The sequence below is a fragment of the Sarcophilus harrisii genome, chromosome 3 (genome assembly GCF_902635505.1).
Source record: "Sarcophilus harrisii chromosome 3, mSarHar1.11, whole genome shotgun sequence".
In the NCBI taxonomy this organism is placed as follows: domain Eukaryota; kingdom Metazoa; phylum Chordata; class Mammalia; order Dasyuromorphia; family Dasyuridae; genus Sarcophilus; species Sarcophilus harrisii.
Window position 1 is genome coordinate 51,495,128 of NC_045428.1, and position 24,172 is coordinate 51,519,299.

Here is a 24,172-nt window from a genome sequence, read left to right on the forward strand (position 1 = left end):
GGGTGTCCATGTTGATGGAAGTAAAAGTTGCCTAAGATATTGCTTCCCATAGTGAGCCATTTCCTCGGGCTCCAGGACGGCGACGTTTGCAAGGGAGGCTAAAACGGCCAGGCCGAACATCACACAGCCTGAAAACGCAGACTGGCCGGGGAACAGGTGAGAGGATGGTGGGCGGGGCCGGGGCTCGGGGCTCCTCCCCCGCCCGGCCCGGGATGACGGACTCGGCAGCTACAATGTAGCCCCTCACCGAGGGCTGCGGCGAGACCGAGCCACGGCGGCCTTGCCGCCCCCTGGTGGCCTCTTGCTTATTTAACACTCCCAAAGAACGGCACAGGAAAAGCTTTCTTCCTTTAAGGGTCCCCGCAGTCCCGGTCCGTGTCCTCCTGAGCCCAAGGGTGAGTCCAAACGAAAAAGGGGCTTTCTGCTCTTGGCTCGGGACCTTCGCCGGAGCTTTTGTCAGGCTTGGCCGTCTGCAAAACGAGTGCAGGACACCAGGGGATCTGCAAGGTTCCTTTCGGATGTGATCTGCCAAAGGGCTCCGAAAACAACCCCCCCAAACTAAGAACTTCAATAAAAATGAAAAGCCAAACGATCGACATCTAATCTGAATGAGTTTTCTTTTCCAGGAGTGTGAATGAGGCCGATCCTACTCCTTTTCCTTCTAGAGTAAGACATTTCAAAGTTTTTTTTTTGTTTTGTTTTGTTTTTTAATTTCATTTTGGTTTTTTAAAAAGATTCAAGACCAGCTCCCTGGTGTAATGGAAAAAGCACCGACTTTGCAGTTCCAAGACTTGGGTCCAAATACAAGTTATATTTCTTATTCTAACATCATCACTTCTCTAGGACTCAGTTTCTTCAGCTGTAGAAATAATATCTAGTATCCTTTCGAACTCTGAATCAGGTAATCAGTTCGTGGTTATTAGGTCATTTCAGTCATGTCCGACTCCTGGCCTGAGGGGTTTCTTGGCAAAGATACTATCATCTTCTCCAGCTCATTTTACAGATGAGGCAAGCAGAAGTTAAGGGACTTGCTCAGAATTACATGGCTAGTAAGTGTCTGAGATGATCGTTTGTGAGAAATGCTGAAAAGTTGGGTTTTCCCCATGCTGTAAGGTTTGAGGTAATGTAGGAGAGTGGGTACCACTGATAGAGTTTTTTAGACTGTGAGGGGTTAGGGGAGGTTAAGATTCCACACAACAATTAAGTGATCAATAGAAGCCTTGAGCAAAAAAGAATTGGGGGGCTAGAAAGGTACAGATGGATTCAGCCATCAAAAAGAGTCTTGTGGTTTTGAGAAAACTATAAATTTAAGAAATAGCTAATTCAGCTTAAACTAGTTGGGGTCAATCACCTGACTTGAACAAATCATTATTGTATCTGCTTAACAGACTATTGAATATTAACTCACACACCCTGTAGGAGGAGTTTTCCAATATTTTTGAAAATGGAATGTGTACAAGGGAGGGGGAACATGTTTATACATATATAGGGGAAACACATAGTGGGTGTATCAGAAAGATTGTAAACCAGAATAAATGGACCAATTTGATCTCTGAAGAGAAGCCCTGCACTGAGGTAATAAATACAAAGCTTCTCCTGCTTTCTGGGTTCTGGAGTCCCTCTTCCTGAAGAGGAACAATCCGCCAAAATTTCCTCAATATCTGATTTTCAGTGTCAAAAGTGTGTTTCTAACCATTTGAATTCAGCTCTTTCCGGCCCAGTGCTCTATCCTCTGCACTATCAGTTACCTCCGCATTTGTTATAATGGTTTTTACTAATAACTTATATATCTGGCTAAACCTCCAAATGAGCCAAACTTTAAACTGAATTTGAGACTCTGTTACCTCTGTCCCCTGTAACAAGGCCCCATGACATAATCTCTGCCTCCTCATTCCAAGGTACCAGAAGGGCAAGTCTCACCACTGAAGCAGCCCATTGGAGAAGGCAGGCAGGGCCCAGAAGGACTCTCCCTTTTTCCAGAAAGAAAGGGGGCAAGTATAAGGGAGTTCCTGGCAGTTGACTTTGTGCTCCACAGGGACACTTGTAGGTTTCCCTAACCAGGAGAGCTGTCCCCAAATAGAAATGGTGGTCACCCCTTCCTTATGTAGCTGGAGGCCCATTTGTCAAACAGAATTATATTTAAAAAGTTGATTTTCTACCCAAATGTAAAACTCTATACTTGTCCTCACAAAATTTCATTTGATTAGATTTGGCGTAATAGTTGAGAGTGTATTTAGGTATGGAATGAATGGTGAGATGGCCACTGAAATCCCTTTTAACTCTGAAGCCTGTGGCGGAGCCCCCTGAGCAGCTAGCTCACTTCTCACTGCCACAAAAAAGACTAGATAGAAGCTAGTTGCATCCTTCTGTGTTGTTATTGTTCATCCTTCTTTTTTGAAGAGGATCAATGACATCAGGAAGTTGATATCTTGACGTGCAAGTGAATTGGATCTAAGTGAGGAAAGGCTGTGCAAAGTTCATCAACCTCCTTTTTATCTCCAGCATCATCTGAGTCTAGTGGCAATACATAGGTCTGGACAACTGGACATGGCTCCAAATGCAATGAGGAGACTTTGGCCTTTTAAAGCTGAGTTCTTTTCCAGGTTTCAGTTTATCTGAGGCAATACCCTTTCAGTGATTTAAGATAGGCTAAAAATGAAGCAAAAGATGTCCTAGTTTGCTTATTCAAAAAGGAAAAAAATTTTCTGAGAGGGGAAAACCCTCAGGGATTCTGGTCAGAACCGAAACAATTGCCATTTACTCTTGGAAAAACAAACAAGTGATTGAATTCTGAAGAATCTTTTCCCCTATCTAAAACTTGAGTGGTCAGTTCTTGTTCATTTCTCTGGTCTAGCTTTGTCTCAGTCCCACTAAAATCTGGGCCCTAAGACATTTTCAGTAATGACACAAAATAAAATGGAAATATCAAATATTTTTGTTTCTCTCCTAACAAATATTCCCTGAGGGGGAGAAAATACAAGTTAAATGTGTATCTAAACAAGAAAGAATTCCAACTAATATGGAACCGAAATCTTGGTTTTTTTTTTTTTTTTTTAAAGAAAGCTTAGCTCAAGTTTAGGAATCAGAAGACTTAGGGCTTTATTTTAGGGAATGCCTGATTTGGGGGATGCCTACTTTCTGCTCTGTATTATTTGTATCTGGAAAAGGACATCTGCTTTTTTTCCCTGAAGAACAAAAGAATAGTTACTATGCTGCCCTTTCGAAGAGCACATGGGGTTCTTTCTGAGCTTGGTATTTTTCAATGGACACTGTCTCTACACACGCTATGCTAATGGCACAGTTTTGATAATAATTCTGTGTTACGGTACTTTTTGTTTTTTAGAAAGAAACTGGAACATATAGTTACAGATTTGACATAATGTCCCGCTCTCTTCTCCACGTGATTCCGGAATTGGTGGCTGTATCAGTAAGCTTGAACATTTTTATCAGTGACTTGTCTAAAAACCAGAGAAGGCTTGATCACCAAATCAGCAGATGATCCAAAGCTGGAAAGGATGGCTAATGCACTGGATGGCAGAATCAGGCTCCAGTGGTGTCACTGGGCTACCACAGGGGATTCAAGCTAGGCCAATTGAGTTTAAGAGGAATAAAAATAATTAAACTCCTCCATTAAAGGATGGAAGAAACACATGACTAAAAAAATCTGGGGTTTTAGAGGATTGCAAGCTTAATTAAGGGAGAAGAGAACAAGCATTTATTACGTACCTACTATGTGCAGGCTCTATGCTAAATAATTTACAAATATTGTCATATGTAGTTCTCACAAAGTGAATTCTATAATTAATACCCTTTCTATCACTGAGGAATCTGAGGCAGACAAAGGTTAAGTGGTTTGTCCAATCTGAGGCTGTACATTAACTCAGGTTTTCCCGACTAGCTAGACCTAATATTGCAGCCACTGCACCATGCAGCCAGCTGCCTCTAGTACTTGTAAAGTTGGTTTTCTAAGCCAAATGTAAAACTTCACACTTATCCTTAATAAAATTTCATTTTATTAGATTTGGCCCAATGAGCTGAGATGCTTTTTTGGATTCTGCCACTCAACCACTAACTATTCCTCCTAATATTTTGTCATCTGCAAATTTTATAAGTGCATTATCTAAGCCTTTATTTAAGTCACAGATAACAATGTTAAGCAGCACAAAGCCCGGAATCTGTGGGGCCCTTCCCTGCAGGCAGATTCCCTTCCATGTTGATATCTAATCAGTCATGGTTTATTAGTCTTTATATGTGACCATTCAATGAGTCCTGAAGCTCAATGGGAATCTCTATAGATATAAAATAAGGCAACATATAACATATAGATTTAAAATAAGGCTTCTCTAGAGATATAAAATAAAGCTTTTGAAATCTGTGAGATGTGCTCCAACCTAGTTCACCCTTTTTCTTCATCTGACCACAAAACTGCCATAAAAGGATTACGTTAAAATCCAGGTAATTTACACCTGATCCACCAATCTAGTAACCCTGCCAAAAAAGGAAATGGATTAGTCTGATAGGCTCTGTTTTTGATGAAATCATGCTGGCTCTCTGTGGTTCACTAGCCATCTCCTTCCTGATATACTCTACAACTTTGCCAAGAATGAAGGCAAGTTCATTGGAATATAATTTATAACTTCCTCCCTGATCAGGTCTCAGTTCCCTCATGGGGTCAGCAGAGAGAGCCTGAAGTATTGATAAAATTACTCCCTGAGGCAAGACAGTAAGGACACTGATGGGGATCACTTTAACCTCTGTGGAGGTCATAGGTAGTAGCTCCACCTTACTCTGCCCAGTCAGAATCAAGAGTTATGTTAAATTTCCCCATAAGTCTGTCCATTGCCCAGGCCACCTTGGCTGAATCCCTTTTGGGCTCATAACCAACCATGGCACTCTGCCCCATGAGGTCTTTCTCCTTATAGCCAACTTTAGGGTGCTAAATCCCTTTTAGAATTAACCTGCCAGGATGATTTCAGAAAGGCCTGGAGAGACTTACACGAACTGATGCTGAGTGAAATGAGCAGGACCAGGAGATCATTATTTACTTCAACAACAATACTATATGATGACCAGTTCTGATGGACCTGGCCATCCTCAGCAAGGAGATCAACTAAATCATTTCCAATGGAGCAGTAATGAACTGAACTAGCTCCGCCCAGAGAAAGAACTCTGGGAGATGACTAAAAACAATTACATTGAATTCCCAATCCCTATATTTATGCCCACCTGCATTTTTGATTTCCTTCACAGGCTAATTGTACAATATTTCAAAGTCTGATTCTTTTTGTACAGCAAAATAACAGTTTGGTCATGTATACTTATTATGTATCTAATTTATATTTTAATGTATTTAACATCTACTGGTCATCCTGCCATCTAGGGGAGGGGGTGGGGGGTAAGAGGTGAAAAATTGGAACAAGAGGTTTGGCAATTGTTAATGCTGTAAAGTTACCCTGCATATAACCTGTAAATAAAAGGCTATTAAATTAAAAAAAAAAAAAAAGAATTAACCTGCCAGCTAAGAGCATACTCCAGTTCTCTTTCTACTGGTTAATTGTGGGTACCACTAGGGAATTTGTCTTTTCCATTATTATTTGTTAAACCCCTTTCCTTGCTTATTATATGCTCTCCCAACTCTATTTCCTAGTTCTCATTTCTAGTATCTATTGTATCTCCTCATTTGTCTCTAACCTCTTCCCCTGAATAAACCTACCTTTTGCCATTGTGAATTCTTCATATGACTGAACTCCAACATTTGGTGATAATGTTCTCTTCATTTGGCCCCGAAATTGCTCTCCAAAATCACATCAAAGCCATGTCCTTTGCAGTCCCACTCCTGGTCTTCAGACATCGCTGACAGTGAGATAGCAGCTTCATTTTTTTCTGTTAGTCTATTCTATCTAGTGGCCTCATCCACATAGACCCACTGACTTGGATTCATCAAAGGTGACCTGATCTAGCTTCCTCCTTATCTCTGAATATCCTCATTTTAAGACAAAGTAATAATTTTAAAAATATACTTTAAAAATAATATCTGGGGGCAGCTAGTTGGTGCACTGATATATAGAGCACTAGTCCTGAAGTCAGGAGGACCTGAGTTCAAATATGGCCTCAAACACTGAACACTTCCTAGCTGTGTGATCCTGGGCAAGTCACTTAACTCCAATTGCCTCAGTCAAAAATAAATTAATAATAATAATAATAAATGAGTTAAACTTATAAAATGCTAAAACAACAAAAATCAAGGGGGTGGTTTTGAATAGATACACATCCACTTTCAGCTCAAAAGAGCCACAGCTCTGAGTCACTTTGGGCAAAGAAAAGATTTGGTTCTTTCTGCTCGTAATGTCCGTTGATTTCCATTCTGACTGCAAGATACCTAAGCAGTCTCAGCATAGTGCTTTCATTCTGCAAGAAAAGTGATGAAGTATTTGAAGCAAACTGGGGGCATGGAACAATGGGGCTTGAAGACAGATCCCTGAAATTCAAATTAAAGAGTTGATAGCTAAGTAGCACACAGAGCACTGAACTTGAGAGTTAGAAAGACCTGAATTCAAATCCAGTCTTTAGACACTAGCTGTGTAACCCCAGACAGGTCATTCAGCCCTGTTTGCCTCAGTTTCCTTATCTGTAAAATGGACCTCAGAAAGAAATGACAAACCACTCCAATATCTTTATCAAGAAAACCCCAAATGAGGTCATGGAGAGTTGGATATGACAGAAAATGACTGAACAACACATGGTAGGAGATGGCCTTGGAAAAAGTGACTTAATTAGTATCATTCTGCCTCAATGTGATGGAAGGTAGCTTCCCTCCCTATAAAAATGAGTAAAGAACACCAGCTTTTGGAGGGAGAGAATCAGGGTCAATCTATGATAAGGTTGTTTGTTTTCAGAAGCATTGGGGACTTATAATTCCCAACTCTTAACACTAAGTACTGTACTTTTGTGAGAAGGATACAATGTTTATTTGGTTTATTCATAGGGTGAAGACTGTAAGCAAGGGAAGACCTGGCCATGGTCTTGGTCTTAGACAAAACAAACACTGGACTAAAGTCTAAGTTCTAGATTCCTGAAGAAAACTTTTTCATAAAAGCCCCTTTGTCAATATGGGCTGCTCTCCACCTGGGAGAGCCCCCACCAGTGCTGCTGCCATGAGTATTTCATGTGTTTGACTTCATTATCGTTGTTAACAAAGGGGGTCCCAAGAGGGCATAAAATAAGGTGGTATTGTTATTACCTTTTGAAACCTGTGGGATGTTTGGGAGAGCCTGGCAATGTCTTCAAGGTCCAGGTAAGAAATGATACGCAGAAGCAGAGGGTCCGAGAGCCGCTCGAGAAAATCATATTTGCCTTTGCACAGATTGATGACATATTGCAGGACTTTGGAACCAAATACTAAGGCAATTTGAACTGCAATTCAAACAACAGCAGGATTATTAGGTGGTGCCCCTGGCACCTAACTCAGGCAAGGCACTAGTCCCAAGGCATTTCTCCAGAGTCCCCTTATCCCTTCCCACGGCTGCCTGCCTGGCAGAAGTGGTCTATCACTGAATGGGCTCAGTAGGACCCAGAGCTAAGGGAAATCTCTCCCCCCATTCCAAAAACCTGTTCCCTGCTAAGTGGCAAAAGGTCTGGGCGTGGGAAGATTTAAATTCAAATTCAACCTCAGGCACATCTTAACTGTGGGGGAAAAAAGGAAGAAACTGCCTCAGTTTCCTCATTTGCAAAAGATAGATAATAGCATCTACTTAGTAGATGCTGTGAGGGTCAAATGAGAGCTTTGTAAATCATTTAGCAAAGTACCTGGAACCTAATAGACACTTATTTAATAAATGTTTATTTCCTTTGCTTCCCTAGATGAACACTTTATATGATCATATATAGTTTAGTGCCTGTAATCAAATAAAACTTCCAAGATGAGTCTGAAATGTATTAAGGATATGCAGGGGGAGGGAGGTTTTAATTAAATATCTGGAATCTGTGATTTGATGGGCAGGGATCCCCAAACTAAAGCAGACCAGACTCAGCCAGACCTTAGCATATGGTGGTGGGGACGTCCTTGCTCATGGCACAGTAGCCAGCCCTCTTTGAATCTTTCCAAACTCTGCTCAGTTAGACCTCAAAATACAGATATTTTCTGAGATAAAACCTGAAGCCTTATGGGAATCTGGTGGGACTTGCCCTACTCCACTGGTCTAACCTTTGAGGAGCCTAGTCCAACACCCCTCAATGCTCATACCATGCCTCTGTTCATTCTCTTCTTCGGTTCTACTGTGGCTTATTTGCACATCATCTCCATTAGATTGGGATCTCCCTTCCTCAGAGCGAGGATGGACTGTCTTTTGCCCTTTTTATTTCCATGCTTACAGAAAGTGCCTGGCATATCGTAGGTGCTTAATTATGCTTGCTGACTGACTGAGCATCCAGGGCTATTTCTGTGCTGGGACCATTGAATGAGTGGACGGTTAAATTTTTACTGAGTTGTTTATACCTCCAAAATCAGTAAATGCAATACATCAAGACTTGATTTCATTGTTTTATGGATCATTAGACTTAAGAAAGTGATAGAAAAATGTTAATAATTCAGATAAATATAAAAATGTGTCCTACATATATTCCTCCCCACCCAGAGAGCCTGTTGTTAAACAATTAATAGCACACTCCTGCCTCCCTTCAAGGCTAAGGCAAGAAAACAGGACTTTCATGGAGGATTTGTTACTATCCAAATGGTAACCAACCATAAATCATAAACAGTTCTCCTAAATTCCTGTGGTTAACATTATTTTTATGCAGCTGGACTAAGATTTTAATTGAGTCTCCATCTAGAAACATAGAGATGCTTTTATTTAGATGCTTTAGAGATGCAATTATTAACCCAATACCATTCTCTAATAAGGAAACTGAAGTCTGGGAGATAAAAGCTCAGCTCAGCCAGATATGACCCGGATCTGTCGACTCCCTAACCAGGTTTTTGTTTTTTCCTCATTGCAGCCAGACAGTTTCCACAATGTTCTATTCAATAGTTTTCTCTTCTCACATGCACACCGCCACATTCCCTAGGAAGCAGCCAGACCCAAGGCCCCCCAAGCCAGATTCCCCAGATTGCTGCTGCATCCTCTGCTCCCAGACCCAGGCCCTGAGACGGAGATTTCCTGTGCTTTCTCCCCTGGGTAGGACTGAGGTCAGAGCTTCCTCCCAGGGTTCCCCAGCCCCGGCTGGCAGGCAGGTGCCCTCAGCTCTGTGGTTTGCTTCTTCACCAACGTTTCCAGGGAAGGTTGTTTTTCCCACGGCATTGACTGGCTCATTCCCCAGGCCATTGGCCTGTTCTTCAGAAGTCTGGGAAGAATTAGGAAAGGAGCCTCCATCCCAGCCCCTGCAGAATCCTCTCCCATCCCTATGGTCTCCAGGGGGATGGCTCAGCCCAGTACAATCTAGGTTCCTAGGAGTCAGGGACTGTTGTCTTCCTATTCCTAGGTCAAAGCTTAATAAATTTTTTGTTGGATAGAATTAAACCAATGAACATATACGTAGGTTTCTGCATCTCTTGCTGGGGGTCAGGACATGCTGTCTCTCTGCTTCATCTTCAATGACCCAGGGGTGACAAAACCAGTTATGTTTTGGCCATTCTTCTTACTAACAGATGTTTTATCATGAAAGAACACCGTACTTGGACTAGATGACCAACCCCATGAGGTTGTTTTGATAGCAAAATACACACACACACACACACACACACACACATTATTGCAACCAGGGAGAAATGTGCTATTAAGTGTTTAACAACAGGCTCTCTGGGTGGGGAGGAATATATATAGGATACACTTTTATATTAATCTAAATTAACATTTTTCTACATATTATATATATATAAACACAACTCATTTAAAACATCTCTACACTCTAATACACTACATAAATGTCAGCACAACAGTAATAGTTATTAGTACTAATAGAAAGACGTATCCACAGCCACTTACTTAAACTACTGAGGTCAGAAGATACTTTGAAGCAGACTTCTCACCTCCTGTTTTTGTTTTTTTGTTTTTTTTCCTTTTTCTAATTTATCGTCTGGCCTACTGCAGAGAGATTTCTTGTATAGAATCAAGATTCTCATACCATCATTGTATAGCAGATATTCTAGAAGCATGGCCTTACTGCAGAGGTCTATGAATAGCATAGTTATTGCTACCTCAGAGGATTAGGGGAAAGTGATTTTCCGTGGAAAAACTTCAGTAGAACAATGAGAATGTTTGCTTAATTTGCTGTAATCAATTACCTGTTAATATTTTACCTTCCCAGAATACTCCACCTTACCCCTCTTCATTTGGCTGCTGAATCTGACTTTATATTGTATACCTACATTAATCTCTCAAATTTGAATACCTTCATTAATTCCCTCACTTGACATCATTCTTAATTGATTTCATGTCTTCTCAAAATATTATTAAAATATTCCAGCTTTGCTCTAGCTCAGTGAAGTATTTTTGTTTGTGTTTTTACAGCACTAGGATTCTGTGTCTTTCTTTGGAGTTTATCTTTTCTTTCACTTGCAAGAAATAAAGGGTTTAATTAAGCAAATTCTGGCTCAATTCTTTGATATTTCCCTAAACACATTGCTATGATCAGGTCATGCTTTACTCAGATAAACTGTCTAAGGCTCCACATAGCTTTATCTTAACTTTTGGATAGTTCATTTTAGAATAATGCTTCATAGATGCTGTGATTCATAGAATCACAGAATTTGATGACCAGAAGGGACTAAAGAGCTAATTTATCTAAAATTAGTGAAATTTTTTTCTTTGTTGTTATTCATAACCTCATTTGGGATTTTCTTTCCCTCCTTCCTTCTTTTCTTTTCTTTCTCTTTCCTTCCTCCCTCTCTTTCTTTCTTTCTTTCTCTTTCTTTCCTTCTTCCTTCCTCCTTTCCATCTCTCTCTCTCTCTCTCTCTCTCTCTCTCTCTCTCTCTCTCTCTCTCAATTGGGATAATCAGTGTACTTTCCATTAGGAATTGAGAACAACTATCATGTTGTCTCTCTCTCTCTCTCTCTCTCTCTCTCTCTCTCTCTCTCTCTCTCTCTCTCTCGCAATTGGAGTTAAGTGGTTTGTCTTCTAATAAGTGTTTGAGCCTGGGATTTCCTCCAGTTCTATCCACTGCACTACCTAGCTGCTCCCATTTGGAGCTTTCTTAGCAAAGATAATTCAGGTTTGCTACTTCCTTCTCCAGCTCATTTTACAGAGGAGGGAATTAAAGCAAGAGGATAAAATTATTTGCCAGCTAGTAAGTATCTGAGACCTACATTTGAATTCAAGGAATCTTCCTGACTGCCCGCCCAGCACTCTATCCACTGATCATCTAGCTACCCTTTGGAACTTTTTTTGTACACATATACATACACATACATATATTCTTAGAGCTTAGGAATTCTATACTCTCATATTATTCACTGCTAATTTCGTATTGATGATTTGAATCAAAGGAAACATAATATGCAGGAAGAATGTATTATGCAAATAAATTTTTTATTGCAACTGGATACCACTTAGTACAGAATAATAAGCTGACTTATACCCGGAAAGTACCTTTAGTATGATGGCCTGGGTCTTGATCCAAGAATATTTGGCTTCCGTTAATATATTTCATTTTTGTTTTACTATCTGAATTTTTGTAACTTATTCTTAGTGTTGCTATTTCATTAGAAGTTTATCATATTTCCTGCAAAATTTTGTTCAGAAGGCATAATACAGTCTTAGCACAATTTTAATTTTGTGTCCACATTTCTTTCCTGTATAGGGTCAAGGCCAGGAGCAAAACCAAATTAGGACAATAGCAATAGCAACAATAAAAAATAATCGCTGACATTTATTTTCTCATTTTGAGACTTGCCAAGTATTTGACATACATTATTTCAGGCAATCCTTGCAGTGATCTTGTGAGGAGAGTACCACAACTATTGTGATTTTGGGGGTAACAAAACTGAGATTCAAGGCAGGCCAGCTCATTTGTGTGATTTGACCAGAGAGCATCAGAGGCAAGGCTCTCCTGCCTCCCATATGAACACTCTTTTTCCCTCTTCTGGATCAGTGGAAGTTAAATTCCGCATGTCTCAGTTTCCTTAGCTGTAAGATGAGGAACAAGATGAGTTCTAATTTCCCCGTAGAATAGATAAAAATCTATTCTCTACCAAACTGGAGATATCCATATGAAATTTAACATTTGTCCCACTGTCTAAGAGCTCCCCCTAATGTACCAGAAATGGTAACAAAGGGGTTAGTTGGCTTGTTCATGTTCACACATAGAATAAGTAAGCATCAGAAGCCACCAGGATGACTAACCGGGCCAATATGGCACAGATATTTCCATAGGTGCTTTATAGGAGTATTAGGATATGAGAAGGGAATGCTTATTCTAAATTATAAACTTGTCCTTATTATTACTGCTATTATTATTATTGTCATTATTATTATTATTGCTGCCTTTTTTGGCCAGATGTGATTTAATTGGTGTAGGAATTTCCTGTTGAAAAAACTTCTTCTTCAAGGTACAGGGTAACCTCTGAAATTTATCTGTTAGCACACTGCCTGGCACATAGCAGGTGCTTGATGAATTTTTATTGACTGATAAAATGGTTGACTTAAATTCTTAAGATAGTTGCCTCTGACAGTGAGAAGTGACTTACCCAGGATCACCCGGTCCAGAAAAGGGTGGACCAGCTGGGGGACTGTAGATGTAGAATGTTGCACATGTCATCACACAATTGATTCTTGAATTGGTTTGGATGAATTTATGTTTTAATCTTTGTTAGGAGGAAAGGCTTTTATTTAGAAATGAATGTGATTGGGGTGGGGGGGGAGGAGGGGGTGAAGAGGGGGAGGGAAGGAAAGCCCTCCAGTGCTGATTTTCCATTATCTTCTCTTCCCACACTGGGAAGAAATGAGCCTCACAGGATACTTGCAAGCATTATAACACAAAAACAAAAGGCATTCCAAAAAACCATACTGATGGTAATACTAACATTTATATAGAGCTTCCTATGTGCTGGGTACGGTGCTAAATTCTTTACAATCATTATTCCATTTGACCCTCCCCAAAATCCCAATTATCCCCATTTTACAGAGGAAACAATTTAGGCCAGGGTGAAACAGATCGTGTCTGAGGTTGATGTTGAACTCAGGTCTTCCTGATTCCAGACTTGACTGTATGACTAAAATAATGAAAATGAGAACATTCAAAAAGGCAATTGAGTTCGATTCAGTTGACATGAGTAATCGCTGTCCTGGAAGGCTGACAATAAAACATATCTTCCTCTAAGAACAGAGGTGTGGGGTTTATGAATAAATGGCCAAATGGAGTCACACTATTTTGCTTGAATTTTTTTCTTTCTCATGGGGTTCCAATGATGGTGCTCAGTAGAAATGACTGTAAACAAATAACTAAAACAATTTTTAAAAAATAAATATTTGGCAAAAGTTTTCTTTATCAATCTGGGTTTCATGTTTTATTCTGGATACACTGCCTTTTTATCTTTAAAAAAAGCCCTTTGCTTTTATAGAAAGAAAGTAATCACACTTCTTTATTTGTTGAATAACTAAAAATTTCCTACTTATTTCACAATCATGAAAATGTGCATTTTTGTGTTATAGTTTTACATCCTAAAAATATTTAGAATTGATCAATTTGGGATTTATTATAATATTTGGTGATATAAGATATAGATTTAATGTCTTTATCTAGCTAGCATGATACTATTTTCTTCCTGAAAAGTTTTATTGAATAATGAATTCCTTTCCCAGTAGTTTGTGATCTTAGAGTTATCAAACTTCAGTGTATCGGATGAACTTGATTCTAGTTCTTGATTTGATGATCTGTCCTGATTCAGTTAAAAATTTTGCATAAAATAGCAGATCATTTTGATAGTACCTGCTTCGTAGTATAATCTGAGATCAGTTGGTACGAATTCTATTGTCCAGGAAATTTTTGTCAATTTGTTCTTCCATATACATTTTATTATTTTTAAAATGTAATTCTAACTGAACGGATGTCCATCAGTTGGAGAATGGTTGAATAAACTGTGGTATATGAAAATTATGGAATATTATGGTTCTGTAAGAAATGACCAGCAGGATGATTTCAGAAAGGCCTGGAGAGACTTACATGAACTGATGCTGAGTGAAATGAGCAGGACCAGGAGATCATTATATACTTCAACAACAATACTCTATGATGACCAGTTCTGATGGATCAGGCCATCCTCAGCAACGAGATCAACCAAATCATTTCTAATGGAGCAGTAAAGAACTGAACTAGCTATGCCCAGAAAAAGAACTCTGGGAGATGACTAAAAACCATTACATTGAATTCCCAATCCCTATATTTATGCCCACCTGCATTTTTGATTTCCTTCACAAGCTAATTGTACAATATTTCAGAGTCTGATTCTTTTTCTACAGCAAAATAACGTTTTGGTCAGGTATACTTATTGTGTATCTAATTTATATTTTAATATATTTAACATCCACTGGTCATCCTGCCATCTAGGGGAGGGGGTGGGGGGGGGTAAGAGGTGAAAAATTGGAACAAGAGGTTTGGCAATTGTTAATGCTGTAAAGTTACCCATGTATATATCCTGTAAATAAAAGGCTATTAAATAAAAAAAAATAAATAAAAAAATAAAATGTAATTCTATCAAGCATACCAATTGGCACTGAATTACATCCATAGCTTAGGGTGCTTAGGACTTGAGTTGTAGAGCTAAAAGTAATGTTAGTTGCCATTTTAATTATATTGATTCAACCTAAAGATGTGCATTGAACTTTCTAATTATTTAATTTCCCTCTTATTTCTATAAAAAGTGTTTTGTAATTTTGTTTGTAAAGGTCACATGTGTTTGGAAGATGTCTGACCAACTATTTTATCTATTTTGTTGTTTTTAGAATGCTATTTCCCTTTCTACCATGTGAGAAACATGGAAATACTGATGACTTGGCAGGGTTCCCAATAATTATGTTAAATTTATTAAGTAAATTTGCTAAAGCTAGGAGACCAATTTCTTTGTTGTGTTCGATATAGTTTTTTTTTTTTAACTTGACTAAATAACTATGACCTACAAATAGATATTTAATACATTCTTTACCTCTGCTTGTCCCCTAGATTTATTTTTCTTCCCTTGCTGCTTTGGCTAGCAATGTAAAATAGTAATGGTTATAGTAGGCAGCCTTGCTCTAACTATTGTCCTAATTAGGAAATCCTCAGTTCTTTTTTCCATCACAAACCTGAGGGAACTTCTTGGAAAAAAACCAGGTTGGGCCACTTGGCAGTTGAAGAGGGTAAGGAAGACTGAGTCTAAGTCAGATACAATTGTACTGAATATTCTATTGGAATGACCAACTATTCTTAAAACCACCTTTAAATTATGGTGGTAGAGTGTTGTTCCTCAAATTCTATGGGGAATTAATAGAAAAATTAATTGAATCCATAAACCTTTGTTTACCTTCTATGTACCTAACACTCTACTAAATATTGCATTTAATGCATTTAATACAAGAGAAACCAAATTATATGTAACCCTAGGCTCAAAGCCATAAGTCAGAGAAATCCAAGTCTAGCTTCCCTCAAACTTTCACCAACTTCACTGCTCCCACAGGCATGGAGTATTGGGTAATCAATTTCCACCAATAAGAACTGTCTTTTGCAAATATGCTTTGAGCCAAGGATTCCTTATCCTTTAATCTACAGAAACTTGCTTTGTGGCTGTCTCTTCAGAATCATATCTATTTCCAAATGTTTTGCTGTTGTTTTTGTTTTTTGTTCAATGATGACTTTCTCCAACCACCAGATAGATACCAAGAAGTTTAAATAAACAAATTATGTACAATGGTAGGAATTTAGATGATGTATTTAACCAAAGGTTTTCATATTAAAACTCTCCAATTACCCCCCTACACATACACCCCCCAAAAAAACCAAACCCATTTCTAGTTTATATTAAATGACAGGAGGTTTCAGTCAAATGTTGATCACTTGCAGATGCCCACACAGGATGTCCTGATTTAATGGGAATACATTCAAGCTAAGAAACACATTTTAAATAAAGCATTAACGTGTAGGCTACACTTAACCTTAATTCTTTTAATTATGAGACATTGAACATTTAGCTATATTGCCCTGAAAAAAGTAAGTATTGTTGTTTTCTCTTCCTCAAATCAGCCAATATTGCATTCTTTTAAAAATACATTACTGTGTAATACATAGGATGCTTGATAAGGTTTTCCTCCAAAATGGTGCTTCCTAGACATGGCTGAGCCACTCAGTGATATCTCAGAGACCATGGAAAACAGACATGGGGGAAGGCCAAATGCTCCAATCTTTTTGTTAGAAGAAAACAATTTGTAAACCAGTGAAGATGTCGTGGACTCTTGAGGAAGGACCAAATTATTGAACACTTGGCTGGCAAATGTCCAGATGGAGAAGTGATTATAATGTCAACATGGCTGAATCAAGAACAGGAAATCTGACCGACCTCATTCCCTTTTTTGGTGAGAATTACTAAACTGCTGAATCAAAAGAATTGGACATAGTCTATCCGGACTTCAGCAAAGCTTTGGATCAAAGTATCTCATGCTATTGTGGAGAAGATGGAGGAAAATGAATTCAATTACAATGCAATCAAATGGATTCAAAACCAGCTGATGGCTGGGCTCAGAGAAGAGTTCAGTCAGTGTGACAGAGGGTCTCCAAGGGGCCCTGGAGTCTGTGCTTGGTCCTGGGCTGCCTGGTGGGTTTTTATCAATGACTTGGATAAGGGTGTCAAATATGTAACTGATACCAAGCTGGGAGGGATTGGGTGAGATGATAGCATCAGAATTTCAAATGTTCTTAGACATTGATTATAAGATGAAATTCAATAGGGATAAATGTAAGTCTAATACCTGGATACCAATTGGTATTTTTTTTTATCAATAACTCAGATAAGGGCATCAAATATTCAATTGATAACCAAGCTGGGAGGGATCATTAACTTGTGAGATGACAGCATCAGTATCTTAAATGTTCTTGATATTGATTATAAGATGAAATTCAATAGGGATAAATGTACCTGGATACTAAAAAAAAAAAAAAAAAAAAAAAATCAATATCACAAGTGTAAGATAGGAAAAACATGTTTAGATAGAAATTTTTCTGAAAAAGATCTAGATTATTGTGGATTTCAAGTTCCAAATAGGCCAACAATGTGATATAGTTAAGTAATGGTATTTTGGGGCTAAGAGATGGGGAGGTAATAATCCTGCTGTACTCTGCCCTCAGCAGACTTTATCTGGAATGGTAGTAGTGTTTCATTTTGGGCCCCACAGCCGAAGGACACTGATAAATGGTATAGTATACAGGGAAGGACAACCAGGATTCCGTGTCACATTAAAGTAAACTGAGGCAACTTGGGAATATTTAACTTGGAGATGCACTAGCTGTCTTCTGTGCCTGAGGGATTGCATTTGTTCCGTTTGATCCTCAGTATCAGAATAGGAGAAGGGAGAAGAATTTCCAGAAGAAGCTTCCTAACAATTAGAGCTGACTCAAAGTATAGATCTCTTTGGAGATCTAACAGAGTCTGGAGGATCATTCCCCCGGGGTGTACCATTCCTGTGCCTTACCATGAAGATTCACGTCATCCAAGAAGTCTTCATAGCCCTCTTTAGTTACTCCGGGTTTATTCAAACGATAATCATTCCTCAGAGAGATCCTCCACCATCTAAGGCTGACCTGTGAAGAGAAAGGGGCTGACATTGATTGGCTAAGAGTAATTGTCACTGCTAATGGATACAGGTTTCTAGTTGCCTAAACTATTCTAGTCATAATACATTATTACTGAGGCATATGATGTATGAAAATAGGAAGGGATGAGATTTATATAGAGAACCTGGCTTGTCCACTAGCTGACTGTTTGACGCTGGAAAAACACTGAGTTTCTCAAGTCTACTAAGATCTATAGATACTTAGGAGAATCATGCAAGATTTCTTGGTTGATGCAACACAATTCTGTATTAATTCTGTTGGACAATTTTCTGATTATCTGTATTAAGTGCTATGTAAATAAGAGCTATGGATGGTTTTTTAAAAAGTGACTGTTTCCATCATGGAGAACACAAGCCAAAGAAGGGCAGGTAGAGCAGAACTTTGGATGCTCCCATTTGTAGATGCCATCATGACCCCTGATATCTATAAAATGATAGGGATGGACTAGACCAGAGCTTCTTAAACTTTTTCCAATCATGACCTCTTTTTGCCTGAGAAATTATGATGTGACCCTAGGTATATAGGTATATAAAATAAGTATACAAATCAAACATGAACTCATGATAAATCAAAGAAATTTATTTTAAAACAATTCTTTGGTATACATATGATTTTACCATTTATTAAAGATGAAAGCAAATATCATACTAATGAGACAGTTGTGCTTGTTTATTTTTACATAAAGAATTAAATCTTGGCAAAAAATTGATACCTTTTGCTGTTGCCAAATATCTCATAATTCCCACATTCAGTGACATAAGCCTATGTGGGGATGTTTGCCACTGTCCAGTTTAAGAAGCTTTGGACTAAAAGGTTCTGATAAAGGCCTCATTTCCAAAATATATAGAGAATTAACTCTAATTTATAAAAAATCAAGCCATTCTCCAATTGAAAAATGGTCAAAGGATATGAACAGACAATTCTCAGATGAAGAAATTGAAACTATTTCTAGTCATATGAAAAGATGCTCCAAGTCATTATTAATCAGAGAAATGCAAATTAAGACAACTCTAAGATACCACTACACACCTGTCAGATTGGCTAAGATGACAGGAAAAAATAATGATGATTGTTGGAGGGGATGCGGGAAAACTGGGACATTGATGCATTGTTGGTGGAGTTGTGAACGAATCCAACCATTTTGGAGAGTAGTTTGGAACTATGCTCAAAAAGTTATCAAACTGTGCATACCCTTTGATCCAGCAGTGTTACTACTGGGATTATATCCCAAAGAGATTATAAAGAAGGGAAAGGGACCTGTATGTGCACGAATGTTTGTGGCAGCCCTTTTGTAGTGGCTAGAAACTGGAAACTGAATGGATGTCCATCAGTTGGAGAATGGCTGAATAAATTGTGGTATATGAAAATTATGGAATATTACTGTTCTGTAAGAAATGACCAACAGGATGATTTCAGAAAGGCCTGGAGAGACTTACACGAACTGATGCTGAGTGAAATGAGCAGGACCAGGAGATCATTATATACTTCAACAACAATACTATATGATGACCAGTTCTGATGGACCAGGCCATCCTCAGCAACGAGATCAACCAAATCATTTCTAATGGAGCAGTAATGATCTGAACTAGCTATGCCCAGAAAAAGAACTCTGGGAGACGACTAAAAACCATTACATTGAATTCCCAATCCCTATATTTATGCACACCTGCATTTTTGATTTCCTTCACAAGCTAATTGTACAATATTTCAGAGTCTGATTCTTTTTCTACAGCAAAATAACGTTTTGGTCAGGTATACTTATTGTGTATCTAATTTATATTTTAATATATTTAACATCTACTGGTCATCCTGCCATCTAGGGGAGGGGGTGGGGGGGGTAAGAGGGTGAAAAATTGGAACAAGAGGTTTGGCAATTGTTAATGCTGTAAAGTTACCCATGTATATATCCTGTAAATAAAAGGCTATTAAATTTAAAAAAAAAAAAAAAAAAAAAAGAAGCTTTGGACTAGACAATCTCCCACTTTACTTTCAGTTTTAATATTCTATAATTTCCAACTCTTCTTCCTCTTTTAATCATTTTCTCTTTATTCTGTCTATAGTTTGTATACATTTGTTTGCCTAATGGTAGATTGTAAACTCCTTGCAGGCAGGGGCAGTCTTTTGCCTCTTGTGCCTGGCACATAGTAGGTACTCAATAAATGCTTATTGCTTGACAATTCTTTGACATTAAGGTGTATTCAAATATCAGAAATAAATAGTAATATCAAATTTGATATGATGTCCAATTATATATCTAGCTATATATATATATATATACATATATTGTATACATCTGTATTTTGCTTAAAGAGTTCTGTGAAACTGCCTAAGCTTTGCTGGGCAAGCAGAACAGCCAAAAGCAAAACCAACTTAGAATTTAAACTGTAAAAATATTGTGGAAAAGAAGAGCAAAAGATTATATTCAATGTAAGCTCATAAAATGGAAAGAAAAACAAATTTTAAAATTGCTTGGTGAGAGATGCTTGTAAACAGAATCATCCCCTTGAGATGCAGGGATTGCCTTTGCTTCCTTTTGTAGTTCCTGGTACTTAGCAGGTGCTTAATAAATATTTATTGATTAACTGATCCCATTCATGAGTGAAATTGGAAAAACAAACAAAACAAAGATAGAAGATATACGCAAAGAAAGTGACACACACATTCAAGGCAGCCGAGTCTGTAGTGGACAGAGTCAGAGAGACACAAATTCCATTTTGGCCTCAGATACTAACTTTGTGGTCCTGGGTAAGTCACTTACTGTCTCTCAGTCTCAGTTTCCTCATTTGTAAAATGGGGAAAATAATAGTACCCACCAACTAGGGTGGATATAAGGATAAAATGAAATAGCATATATAGAATGTTTTATAAAACTTAAAGTCCTATATTACTACTACTACTACTAATAATAATAATAATAAAGTAGGGGCAGCTAGTAATATAGTACATAAAACACTGGCTCTGGAGTCAAGAGGACCTGAGTTCAAATCCAACCTCAGACATTTGACACTTACTACCTGTGTGAATGGGCAAGCACTTAATCCCAGTGGCCTAGCCAAAAAACCAAAACAAAAAAAATAATAAATCAAGAAAATAATAATGATACTAGTAATAAGATAAGAGAAATTCCCTTTCCCAAAGCAATTGGCAATCATTCTACAATTCATAATCTTAAAATATTGTATTGAAAAATTGAAAAACCTTTCACTCCGGACAGAAAAGTCATTTTGTTCCCAGGTCACACTCACTTGAGATGGGCCTTTCATTTAGGGCTTTTCACGATTGAGTCAAATGTATTTCTTTTTAAACAGTGAACAAAAGACAGAAGGCAGCATGACTCATGGACAAGAGCCTGTCTTAAAAGTTAGGATGACCTGGGTACAAAATGACCCTGGGAGAAGGTATTTCCCAAGCATATGTCAGATTCACCCAAGATAACACGAAAAGACATAATAGAATTTCCACTCCCCTCTGAGTTTTAACATCAGAGACATAAATTCATCAAAGATGTTTGCCACTGTCCTGGAAAGGATCCAGCATTCCCTATAAATGGGGTAAGGTCCTATAGAATGACACTATATTAATTACATCAAGTCCCAGAATAGTACAGCATCTCCTAAATGAAATGCATAATCAATCCAAATAAGTTGGCTTATCAACTCCATAGAAAAATAAAGAAGCTGAAGAATGTCTATTGTCAAGACCACAATATGGATATGGATGGACAATCTACCATACTCTTTATTCACTTATAGTGATAGATGAGATAGATGGACACTGAAGAAACAGAGGAAAGACCCAGAAGGCTGCCTTTGGAAGACTGCAGAGTTCTTACTGAGTCAGTGGTTTTTTATGTAATCAGTAAGCAACAAATAGAGAGGTCTAAATTCTCTTTGCCTTTCAATCAGTAATGTGATGGAAGCAATGCTAAATAAAATCACTCATTTTCTTCAGTCCTTGTGTTATCTTTAAAATTGCCCATCGACTCTTTCCAGTTTTATTTTAAGTCTCACTCCTATTCCTTCTACCCTGTGCGGTACAGGGGATTTCCAGGAGCTAAGGGAAGAAATGTCATCAGTAATGACAGCAATCAGGATATCCCTGGATATGTTACAAATCCAACTAAGGGATCTTAGAAATGATACCTCCTCTTTCTAGCCTGTGTTTGCTCATCTTCAAAGTGTGAAGGTGAGGATAGATTGTCACTAAGGTCTTTCCAGGCTCCTCATTTTAGACAGAAATTAAGTCGGAACCAGAAAAATTAAAACGATTGATCCAAAATTACATGGCTGTTAAGTGGTAGAGGCAAAGTGTAAACCCAAGCCTGTTTCCAATACCAAAGTGCCCTCCCCCGGTTCTGGCTTTGGGCAATTAACTTGAATTAAATATCATACTTTCCAGATAATCTAAATTACATTACAAATGCAACTGTCTGATTCTGCCTTTAACTGATTAAAGATTGGATTTAACTGATTGTCCAATACCAGATCTCAGACCAAACCTGCATTTCCATAGCCATTGCTTCTGTTTGGTCCAGAAACCCCGAGGGGTCCCTCCACCCAAAAAAACCCAACAACCTGATTCTCTTGAAAGGCAAACAAACTAGGTCAGTTTTTGTTTCAATTCTTACCTAATCTTCAACCACTGAATGCTCAAACAAAGGGAGACTTGGGAAAGACCTTGGCTTAAAACCCAGGCTAAGTTCTTTCCCTGCTCCTGGGCTTGTCTCTGGCCATCCTGACCTGTCTTGCCACTGGACTCCGGAAGTTCTAGAGGAGGGAGGGGGACTGGCGACTTTGCAGGGCTCTCAAAACCAATCATTCTCCAGCTCCTGCCCTCTTCAAGACCAAGGAGGAGCGATGATTATCTACATATGTTATGGGCCAGAACTCTGAACTTGAAACAAAGGATTCTTACAAGGGACTAAGTCAGTGGAATGGAAGAGACAATAGTTATGTAATTTAGCATGGTTCAGTATGATTTGCACTGAACACTGGGTACTCCAAAGGCCCTTGCCCCTGCCCTTACCCAGTCAAATGCCATAATTGAATCAATCCTGCTCAAAGAAATGTCAACAACTGCCTCCCCAAACAAGCAAATGAAAAATGAAACCTTTGAACTAAAGAAACCCTAAGTTTCCTATGTCTAAAATTCCTTCAAAGTGTCTGACCTACTCTAACCTTACCTTGCCCTCTAAGGTAGAATTCTCTAGTAGTGAAGGGGCTTTTTCAAGCAAAGTGGATCGTGTTCTCTGAGACAGAATATAATTGGAGGGGCTGGAGAATCTGGACCAGTATCCACAATATCCCTGGATCTTAGTCACATCCTTTTGAAGCAGCTCCACAAGATAAGATCTCCGTCCCTTTGTTCCAAATGAATTTGGGGTGCAAACTGCTTGAGAGGGGAAATGATGTAATAGAGCTTCTGGGGAGATAGCAATAATTTCAAGGTCCTCTGACCTTAAGGGGTTTCTATTCTAACAATTTGTCAGTGATTTTAAAGTCCTCTGGCTTTGGAATCTGTGACCCTGAGGTCCCCGCCCCCAATCTATTGTTCTAACAATCTGTCAACAAACATTACTGTTTGTTGCTCAGTGATTAAAAAAAAAAAAAATTCTCCAGACTCCTCCTTGGTTCTATCTCTAGGCCATAAAATTAGCATATCTATAACAAGAAGAACTAGATAAAAGTGTCTCCTTGTTTCTGTTTCATTACTAAATTCTCTTGGAATTTAGACTACTTCAATTGGCTTTACAATTACAATCTACTTTGCCCCTTGACTTAGACATGGGTTTAAGCCTGCAAATTCTTTTTAATACAGGTCTGTGACTCCAACCTTTTGGGATCCCTTCCCAACCTCAACACTTTCACCTGTCTGCCATTTTGAACTTCAAAGAAAGGACCAGGAGGCAAAGTGAGAGGTGGTACATGAAAGCAAATTTTGCCTGCTCAGGAATGAAAAGTCAGAATTAAAAGAGGAAAATGACTAAAAGCAATATAAATTGTTGTGCCACAGTTTTCTTTTACTGTTCTGCCTCAGTTTCCCTAAATTGTCCTGCCTCATTTTGTAAAAAGCCGAAACTCTGAGTTGATGCACTGAGGTCAGACAACCGAGCACCTAAGGCTACTTACCAATTGGACAATACTCTATTAGCATATGCTTGGAAGTGGCCCTTCCCAATATTCTGTGCTGGTTCAATTTTTTGGTGTATACAGAGAATTGTGGGAAGGATTAAGGGGTGGAGTAAGACAAGCCAGAGTCACTTTGATGGTAGAGGAAGAGAAGGGAGATCCTGAGTCCATCCCCTTCATTTCTACCCCTAAAGACCAAGAATAAAGACCAAGGACTTTTGCTTATTCTGACTCCGGCTGATTCTAAGGTAT

General features: G+C 38.6%; 1 protein-coding gene across 2 annotated transcripts in view; it reads right to left on the reverse strand.

Annotated features, from left to right (window-relative positions):
* FBXO36 (F-box protein 36) overlaps positions 1 to 24,172 on the reverse strand; it is a 94,498-nt gene that overhangs the window by 11,446 nt on the left and 58,880 nt on the right. The window contains exons 2-4 of one of the 2 annotated variants that reach the window (XM_031957884.1): positions 17,651 to 17,759; positions 7,241 to 7,413; positions 6,231 to 6,408 (exon numbers count right to left, since the gene is read on the reverse strand). In XM_031957884.1, the coding sequence (XP_031813744.1) occupies positions 6,283 to 6,408; positions 7,241 to 7,413; positions 17,651 to 17,759 (408 nt within the window). In that variant the 3' untranslated portion in view covers positions 6,231 to 6,282. Of the gene's footprint in view, positions 1 to 6,230; positions 6,409 to 7,240; positions 7,414 to 17,650; positions 17,760 to 24,172 lie in introns of those variants that run through there. The other variant, XM_031957885.1, reaches the window with a different exon arrangement.